General features: G+C 43.0%; 1 protein-coding gene across 1 annotated transcript; it reads right to left on the bottom strand.

The window, feature by feature from the left end:
* Window positions 1-1536: 1536 nt before the first annotated feature.
* Window positions 1537-9158, bottom strand: igsf5a (immunoglobulin superfamily, member 5a). The gene is made up of 9 exons (XM_070918017.1): window positions 9055-9158; window positions 8704-8807; window positions 7014-7334; window positions 5700-5990; window positions 4796-4915; window positions 4668-4692; window positions 4455-4549; window positions 4266-4330; window positions 1537-2362 (listed from the first exon to the last, which is right to left on the bottom strand). The coding sequence occupies exons 2-9, from the start codon at window positions 8768-8770 to the stop codon at window positions 2255-2257; spliced, it is 1092 nt and encodes a 363-aa protein (XP_070774118.1). The 5' UTR covers window positions 8771-8807; window positions 9055-9158; the 3' UTR covers window positions 1537-2254.
* Window positions 9159-9788: the final 630 nt, after the last annotated feature.

The raw sequence follows: 9788 nt of genomic DNA, 5'->3' as shown, positions 1-9788 counted from the left end.
CCTAATTGATCAACAGTAAGAAATGCCGTCTCTAGCTTGTATCTGATCCTAAAGCTCACCCAGGATGAGTTTGCTCCCTGCTGGTGCATCTTGGCCAACAAGTCCAGCTGCATTTGATTCCTGGCCGAGTAAAGGTCATCTGAGTTCAGCTGGCTCAGTAGCGCAAAAACCATGCTGACTGGTCAGACTGAACCTGAGCTACTGGGGTACATTAGAGAAAAGAGAATGGAATGCATTTCCATAGCAGGAGGAATTAATGGCTTCTGCTATTGCAAATGAAGGGTACGCTTGTAGTGTGCTACGTCGGTGATTCTCAACCTTTTCGGCTTGTTACCCTTTAAATTGAAGCAATGATTTCATGCGTCCCTGCATGAAGTCTTCCAGTTCTGACCAGTTTTTCCTGTGCTATCTGAGTGCTGAAGAATAAAAGAATTAACTTTAACTCTTATAAATCATTATTCAGTTTGGAGCTTAGCTTGTTTATTTATTTAAAAATAATCCAAGCAAGAACTTCCACTGGAAATCCACTGATTTAAGTAAAGTGTGTTTTTCTGTTCAGAGCTAAATTCAAGTCAGAACCTCCATTTGAACTCTGCTGATTTAACTCTCACACATTTTTCTTCTGATCAGCGGCGAAATCCTCCACAAAAATGTTGTAAATATTTTTCTACTTGATCTGAGAGATTTAATTGTGGTTCGAAACTGGTTCATGAGTGCCACCATCGGGTCAGCAGTGTGTTTGGTTCCTCCTCTTGGTCTCAGCAAGTTAAAACTCCACAGGCTCAGACAAAAAGATTAGAGGGTTGTGTGTTTTTCTGCTTTCCTCCTCCTGGTAATCATCTTGTGTTCCCCTCAGATTTATCTCGCTAGCCCTTGTGGGGATCCTGACCCCCAGCTGGGTAAACCACTGTGCTAAAGTACGGCTGTAATTTGCATCCACATCTTGGGGGAAAAAAATGCAGTAACTCCTTCTGATCAAACAATTGAATAAATGTGTTTTTTGTCTTGGGGAGAGAATAAAACATGTAACTGATGCACTCCGGTGAATGAATTCAATAAAATCCATTTTTACAAACAAGTCACAGGGATGAAAATAAAGTAAGTTGGAGGCCTGTCATATGTATTAAATAAAAGTAGCTACATTACGTTTTTTTCAGACGTGGAGCAATGTGTGAACAGCTCATCTCAGTAGGGTCATAAAGGTCCTGCTTGAAATGTAAGGGGAGCAGAGGGTTGATAGAAATAGAAATCCAAAAAATGACATTCCAGTTTAATGTTCTTCTCACTGTGAAATGAGTCATCCTATGAGAGAGAAAATTATATATTTTTAACGGTAGTCGTAGGTCAAAAAGGCTCTGGTGAAATAAATGTAAAATAGTTGTAAAAGTTTAATGGCCTATATTTCCAGTATGTATGCATGTGTAGGCAGACGCATTGTGCAAAAAGGATTAAATAAATTACAGTTCTTTTTATGGAGGGCTGACAATTCATACGTGTGAAATGTTCTTCATGGTGACTTTGTGAAACACGGGCATGTTCGTTGCCATATGGGATCGGGTTTATTGCTCAATTAATTATTACATCAAGTCGTAAAAAGAGGCCAGCGTTCAGAGAACAGCCATCTAAGTATTACATTGAAGGAGGATTACATTTTAAGACATTTACAGATGTGGGAGAACAAAGGAAGTGTAAGATGGTCCCTTTTGAATATTTCATTTGAATTACATAACGCCCGAAAAAAAAAATGATGGCTTTGTATAAACTAGACAGTCATTCAACAAAAATATGGCCTCAGGCCGGTTAGTCTACCGTTTGAGAGCAACCAAACGAGAGTTTGTGCTGGTACGGCGTTCAAATGCTGCTCCAGTTGTTTGTCATTAGGTTGTTAATTGTGCTCACTTGGTCTGTGATGATGCTGCAACTGCAAACACAGCAAGTCTTCACTGTAGCACTTAAAAAACAGCCATTCCGAAATAACACACAGCTGTTTTGCAATCTAAATGTCTTTTTCAACATATTTCCTACCATTTCTAACGTTTACATTCTGCTGATTCAGCTTTACAAAGACTGCCAACAGCCTCAACGTTACTCCAGTACATCAGTTCTTGGTCTGAGCAGCCTCAGTCCTTTTCCCCACATCATTGCAATCTTTAGAAGCAGTAGGGCTTGAAAGTGCTGTGCAAGTTGTTGTTGTTGTTTTTTTTTCCCCCAAACTCATGAACATCTGCAGACTTCTTTGGCCCTCTGTCTGTCCTCACACGATGGTGACATGTCTGTGTTTCCTGAGGCCTGATTTGTCCACAGTGCTGTTGTCCCTATCGTAGCCATTTCCTGCCTGGTTGCTGTTCACAGCGTGAGGCATCTAGAAATCAAAAGCAAAACAACATTGACATTAATAATGTATCTAATCTGCTTCTCAAAAAACAGTGCAGACTGGTATTCCCCCAGCCTTTCCCTCCTTGCCATTTCAAAACAAAGTTTATATAACACATTAACTATGTAACTATATTGCTCCTCTGAAAAAAGGCAATCATCTCGGAATTACTAGGCTGCAATTGTGGACTTGAATAATATATTTGTTTAAGAGGCACCTCATTCATTACTTAAATGAGTTGAACGATCAATGAACTGTCCACATGTACCGTGCCTGATAAATTGCACATAAAATTGATTAGCATCTTTATGATTAAAGATAATAAATTCACACGGCTGGTAATTTCTTCATTTCATTTGTAAGAGCCATGCAAAGTGATCAGTATAAATCACCACCTCCACTTACTGAGGATCGTGTATGGGGTATGGCAGTGTGGGTGCAGCGTGGGACAGTGCAGGAAATACATTATAGGTCCTCCTTTATTGTGCACGGTAAATGACTGGCATGTAAACAGCGACATGATTCAGAGCTGAACTTTGTTACTTTCTGTCTTTAGTGTCCTTTTTAAGTGTCCTTTTCAAATGACTTTTTAGCCACGTGGCTCTAGGGATGGAAATGTTGGTCTGTCCACCACTTTGAGGCCACCATGAGGTGGACATTTTTTGGTTTTTAGTGATATATCTTGTCAGCTATTGGGCGCACTGCCATTAAATTTGATACAGACATGCTTGGTGCCCAGAAAATATTTCAATTGTACTCATTTTGGTGATTCCTCTGACTTTTCATCTGTTGCCACCAGCAAGTCAGAGTTATCAGTTTTCTTATTCTGTGAAATATCTCAACATCTGGATGGACTATTGGATGGATCACCATTCATGTACCGCTCAGGATGAATTGTTATCACTTCAGCGATCCCTTGACATCATCATCTAGTGCCATCATCATGAATTTTTTTATTTGTTCAACGCTTTGGTTTTATGACTAAATACCTACATAACTAATGACATTCCCATCAGCTTCAGTTGTACTTTGTGTTCAGTGCTGATCATGGATGTATAATAAGACCTGGATACAGCGTCACCGCTTAGCCTTGCTTCCAATTTTGCCCAGTGGCAAATTGCGGTATTGCAGCAAAAAAATCCCCATAGACCACTATTATTAAAGAGACGCCTGTAAAACCGTTGACAGGACTTGAACTGCAAACAAGGTCAATTATTTTTGAACCATGGAGGTTTACTATTTGTAAAACTTTCCTCGAGCCGAGAAAAACGTTTCAAAAATCTGTGATGATGTCATCACAATGTAAAGTCTATGGGTCGAGCGGGGAACTGGTGGGCGGGGCCAGCGGGAGAAACACTACTGCATATTCAGCGGGCCGCATAAGTAGACCCAGAAAGCTAGAAACATTTTTGCCAGGCAAGCAATCCTTATTGGACTGAATAGGCGCCATCTTTGGGTCCGGTATCCAGTTCTTATAATACATCCATGGTGCAACATGGTAAACATTACACCTGCTAAATATCAACATGTTAGCATTGTCATTGTGAGCATGTCAACATGTTGACTTTAGCATTTAGCCCCACAGAGCTACTGTTAGTGTTAGTGTGGCTGTGGACTCTCAATCATCTATCAATGATCCTACTTTTGACTTGGAAAAAAAAACTGCACACTAGCGCTATTTATTATTTATAAAGAGGCAGAGAAAAAGGCAGTTGCGAGAGATCTGTGCTCTTTGTTTCTTCCCAATGTTGTGTCCACTGAATGCGATGTCTGTATCACAGAGGGGCCTCTTTGCTCTCACCCGCATGACCCTAAAATCATCTATGCACACCACTGAACAAACATTTTCTACCGCTTATACAACTACGACTGAACAACATCTCAACCCTACCTCAAAATTATTAGAGCCATTCGCCTGGAAAAAGCCGCTGTCAGTGAGTTCACTGGGAGCGCCGCCTGTGGACAGAGAGGAGAGACGGCTAGGGGTGGCATGGTGGCATAGGGTGATAGAGTGCCAATTTGTCAAAGGTTTTCATTTAAAGCTTGCGCATGTTCGTGTACGTGCCCTCATCAGTCTTACTTGTTTGACCCTCCGGCACGTGTCCTGCGTTCACTTGACCCTGTCCCTGCCCTGCTGCACTGACACCACTTATCTGGCTCTGTGTCCTCACTCTCCTGCTACATGAAAGACAACATGAGATTCATTTACTGCATGCGGAAAGATGCACAAGCTGTTATTTAGACATAAAATGAAGAAGTAGTAGCCAAATATCATTTTGGTGGCTTTTTTTACCTCATTTCATCTTGGTAGTTGGGTTCTGGAGAAGATCGCAAGATAACAAATGAGTTCATGACATTTGTGATTTTGGGACATGCGCTACAGTTTAAGTTGTGTTAGACTGATATAATGAGGGCCTTTACGTTTTTCTTTCCTGCGTTTGTAGCAGAAGATGATTCCGAGGATGAGCAAAACCAGCAGAGCAAAACCTCCAATGGACACGACCACGGCTATCAGCACGGTCCAGTCAGGGGGCTTGGGAACTGTTGCAGGAGGTAAGACCAGAATTAGGAGTGGGAGACTCAAAGACCTAAGAGCTAAATTAAAAATACTGAACACATCCAAAAGGAGAAAAGAAGCACAATATTCTGTTATGAAAACACACTGCAAGCACACTGAAAGGCCTGTGTCGCACATACATTTCTATTTCTCTTTTCTCTAACACATTGTGTTTGTGAGATTTACAGAGAAGGATCATTCAATTCAATCCAATAAATCCCTATTGTCCCCGGAGGGCAATTCTGGTGCAGCATAAAAAGTTACACCGTCATTACAGCCTGAATAGAGGATGCTAAATGAGAGAGAAAAACAAATTTACTCTGACAAATCTCACAGGGGGCCATACTGAGGTTTGCACCTTGCAGTCACCTTCTCTCATCCACCATGGGCCCTTGTCATTAACACACCGTATGTCTCCCATCCAGACTACATCCAAACAAAGACATTAAACATATTTCTTATACGCATCAAAATAGGCTTTTTCCCTCCAGAATGCAGATTGCAGGACTCTTTCACTCCCTGTCAGAAAAGACTATGGACTTGCCTGTGCTGCAGCAGTAGACTTGGTCTTATTGATATTATCGTCAGTGGGCCGCCAAAGGACAACATTTTACCAACCTACACTTAGTGGGCCCTTAATGGGCAACTAACTAAACAACAAAACAGTCAGATTTTCCAACTTGGAAGCGCATAGAGGCTGAAAGGCTGGGGGGGGGGGCTTCGTGCCAGACACACTGAGAGAAAAAAAGCTGCGGAAGATCTTCTTACCAACCACCAAGAAGACAGAGTTGGATTGTGGGATTGTTAGTGTCGACACAGTCGCCCAACACTCTACCGTGGTGTTCCTGACTGCCTGGAGCTTCAGGACACTGGTGGAGTTGAAGGAATCCCCATCGGCCGTGCTGGTGGTGTTGTACAAGCTGCCGTTCACAGCTTGACCGTTGTGGGTCCAGCTGACAGTAGGTGCGGGGAACCAAGCAGATGTTACACACTGGAACTCCACCTGCTGGCCCTGCACCACCGTCACGTTCCCCCCCGTGATGTCGACCGTGCCACTCTCTGAGAAATAAAGACGGGGACAGAGGAGAGGGTTAAGTCGGGGATACAGCATGTTTTTAGGATCCTCACCCAGTGGTCAGCTCAGTCGTTTGGGGATGAGAACGTGTGCGGTCGAAATTCATCAGCTACATCGAGAAACAAATACATAATGCATTTACTTCTAAAACTAATCAAAAGGTTTATATTATGGATCTCTCTCAGGCCGCATCCATTTCTGAGCATCTGATGTCAAAACAGATCCCACTTCTTTTACATTTATAATTACATTTATAAAACAAGCATCCCTGCAGCTACACATTGCATATTAATAACGCAGATGTTGTTAACCGCGTCCCACTCCACATTTACACATTTATGGTCATATATATCTGATGCGTCACTATATTAAGCCCTCCATTTCATTAATATAATTCAAATGTTGTTTAGCCATGGTAGCAGCATGATCCTGTGACTTTTCATCTAGCGCCATCATCTGGTCAGAAATGTAACTTGTCCAACACTTATTTATATTATATTTATACCTGCAGTACTGATGGCATTCCCGTCAGCCTCAGCCGACTTTGTGTTTGGTGCTGATTAGCAAATGTTTGCATTTCTCTCCAACGGAGCAGCTTCCCTCTTTATAGAAGCAACACGACTTACTCTTTCTCCCTGACAAAAGGGAGGGGGGGTTATGCTTGTTACACCCAACACACACGAGAAACCCTCATGAAGGAGTGTGTCACACATACTTCATATACTGCATATTTAGAAATATGTTCTCCATGTAACGCAGCTGCCCTTTGAAAATGATGGGGAGAAAAAAATGGCCAGCTAGTATCATGCTCCTCTCACTGCTGCCCCCCAGAGTACATCCCAGTCACGACATCTCCCTTACAACTATACCTAGATACTTACTTAGAGTGTGAATGTAGAAAAGTGGAGCTGAATTTTCAAAAATGAGGTCAACAAGTACTATGATGTCTGGGTGAGGGCAGTGTGCATCCACAGCGAGGTCAGAGGTCAGAGGACATTTGACTTTACCTTGTACATAAAGCTGCGCTGTCTTTGATCCATACTTCCCCTGCACAGTGCAGATGACCGCCCCGGACTCCCTGCGGGTGACGTTGTGGATGGTGAACTCCACGCGGCTGGTGTCACCACTGGAGAACAATCTGGCGGAGAACTGCTTTGAGGATGAGGATATGTTACCGGTGTCGGGGACAGTGAGGACCAGAAGCCCTTGGACGGTCCAGGTCATGACCTGCAGTGTCCCCCAAACGGTGCTGTTGAATTGCACACGAGAGCCTTTCAGCACCGTTGAATTCAGCGGCTCCAGCTGGAAGTGCTCTGGCACCGCCGAATCTGAGAGAAACGGCATGACAGGGAAGGAGGGATGAGCTGTGGAGTTCATCACAGGAGGAACTGGAAAACCCTCTTTGGCCTCCTTACCATCTTCTCACCACATAAAACTACACAAAGCGCACATTCTGCTCTCCTGAACACTTAGAGCAGCTGTCATTTGATGACTGAATATTGTTCAGCCATTGCTGTTTAAACTGACCTTTATCTTCACGCAGTGCCTGTTAATGTTCAGCTCAGATGTAAACACAGAGGGATAAAAGTGTTTGCTGGTGAGTATTACAGATATGTTAGACCTCACAAACACGTAGATTAATACATTCATTTCATTTCAACTCATATAGTGGACCCTTTCATTTTTTGTAATTGATGGAATTGACAGAATAAAAAATTAAAATGGATTCTGTAAAGTTTGTTCAATTGCTGGAACAATTGCTTGTTTGTGTAGTTTTTCTTTTCTTTTTTTTTTTTTTACTGTTGGTAAAAAATATAAGCAATTTTAATACTCTGGCCTCAATTCAGGCTCAGCGAATTTCTGACATTTTATACACTAAACACACAAACACATATATATCTACAATTACAGAGAGTGAAAAGGATTTTCATGCAGCCCAAGTTGAATTTCAGTAGGCTGCTACAGATTCTCGTGTGATAGGCAGCACACTGCAGGTGAAGCAACATCAATAGTAAACCATGCAGTGGAATGTGCAATGTGAGAAAACAAAGTTAAAAGGCCTTCATGCGATGGAAGCACACAGCGCTCCTTCTTCAAATCAGTGCTCGAGACATGTTTGAGTTTGTTCAAGGTACGTAAATATTACAAAGGACGCTGGTTTTGCTCTGTTGGCGTTTGACAAGACTGAAACTCAAACACGACAGTCAAACCCGGACCGATCCTTCACCTGTCGAGCGTTAAAGGTGAGGTGGAGTTCGTGAACGTGGAGTTCGTGAACGTGTCCTTGGATGTTTTTTATTGCTGTTTATTGCGTCCTTTAAGAGTAAGCAGAAGGAAAGCTGTTGCTTGTGTCTGGAATGAGCAACACTGTTTACATTTTGATGAGAATGACTGATTAGATTTTGCTACACTTCGTTTCGGCTCAGCTGTGTCCCTTCAAGACAGCACCAAGGGCAATGATTAATAACTATTAGGAGCAACCTGTTTGACCTGCTGAGGTGCTCTAAAAGTACTTTCCCTGGTGATGATGGTGATGATGATGATGATGATGATGATGACGATGACGATGAGCTTTGGCCCACAGCTCTGACTTGACTCGCAAAGTAAATCCCTCACATTGGTATTAGTTTACAAAAAAAAGCAACACATGAATCAGCAGCTTTATACAGACTTCATCAATTCTTTGAAAGTGCTGACCTCCAGTTGCACACAGTAGTAAACAGACGCAGAAGAGGTCAGGCCATGGTTTCCAGGACACAGTCATGCTAGTGTTGTTGTCCTGAAAGAGGAAAGAGAGACAGCTGTACAGCCAGTAAGTGTTGGCAGTTAATGGCAGTGAAAGTGACAGTTAGAAGACTTCATGGTGAGTTTGCCGGCGCAACAATAGATGCCAAAAGAAATGACAGCCCTTTATTGCGGGGTTAAATCTCAAATAAATGACACAAGAACATAAGCTCAGCCTTTTCTCCTCTATCAAGACAAGACAGGGCATCAAGAAAATACAGAAACGTTTTTATCCTTCGATCATTCATTCACACAAAAACTTACGAAGGCCTTTATCATCAAATTCGATCCCTCACTTCCTCGCTGCGAAACCAAATTGTTTTAAGGTGGTACGCGCTGCCTTCACGCCTTTGTAGCTTATCCACGCTTTCCTAGTGTTGAAATCAAAACCGTACGCCTCTTCTAAATCGTCTCAGTAGATCGAATCTCTGCCCTCATGACTCAAATATTCCAACAGCGTCTTCAGTTAAACAAACTTACTTGCGTGAGGGCTCCCGCTGCGGTGTGTGTGTGTGTGTGTGTGTGTGTGTGTGTGTGTGCGTGGAATGGATCGAAGCTTCATTTCCTGAAACAGCAGATGAGCAGCAGGACTCCACCCAGGGCTGTGAAACTCTCACAGGGAGCAAGGTTCAGGCCTGGCCATTGTAACCCAGCCCTTATCACCTCAGTATACCTGTCAGTCAGTAATAATGGCCCAAACAGCCGCTTGGCTGTGGGTGTGAGGCTGACGTTTTCACCTGCCGGCCGAATAGACAGGGGACGTGGTGGCGTCTTATCATGAGATTGATTCCATGGTACATTGTTTGTGAGTCAGCCAGCTCCCGTCTGTTTTTATTGCCTGTTGCTTTTGGAGAATATGTTTTTGGCCCTGTTACAAAATGTCCCTGTCTGCACTTTATTCCGCCTTCTGTCACATGTCATTTTTCTGAAGGGATGAACCGTCCTCTCCAGTTGGGGCTGTTGTTGCGAGAGCAAAGTAAAGCACGGGGGGGGGGGGG

Source organism: Enoplosus armatus, chromosome 13 (assembly GCF_043641665.1).
Source record: "Enoplosus armatus isolate fEnoArm2 chromosome 13, fEnoArm2.hap1, whole genome shotgun sequence".
NCBI lineage: Eukaryota > Metazoa > Chordata > Actinopteri > Centrarchiformes > Enoplosidae > Enoplosus > Enoplosus armatus.
This window is presented reverse-complemented; position numbering and strand designations above follow the sequence as displayed.

What these genes read in the sequence shown, in the direction of transcription:
- igsf5a (XM_070918017.1), bottom strand. Translation starts at nt 8,770, where the DNA reads ATGACTGTGTCCTGGAAACCATGGCCTGACCTCTTCTGCGTCTGTTTA. An exon ending in CTCTGTCTTCTTGGTGGTTG is followed by an intron (nt 4,916 to 5,699) that starts GTAAGAAGATCT and finishes CTCCTGCAACAG; the next exon opens with TTCCCAAGCCCCCTGACTGG. An exon ending in AACTACCAAGATGAAATGAG is followed by an intron (nt 4,550 to 4,667) that starts GTAAAAAAAGCC and finishes TTCATGTAGCAG; the next exon opens with GAGAGTGAGGACACAGAGCC.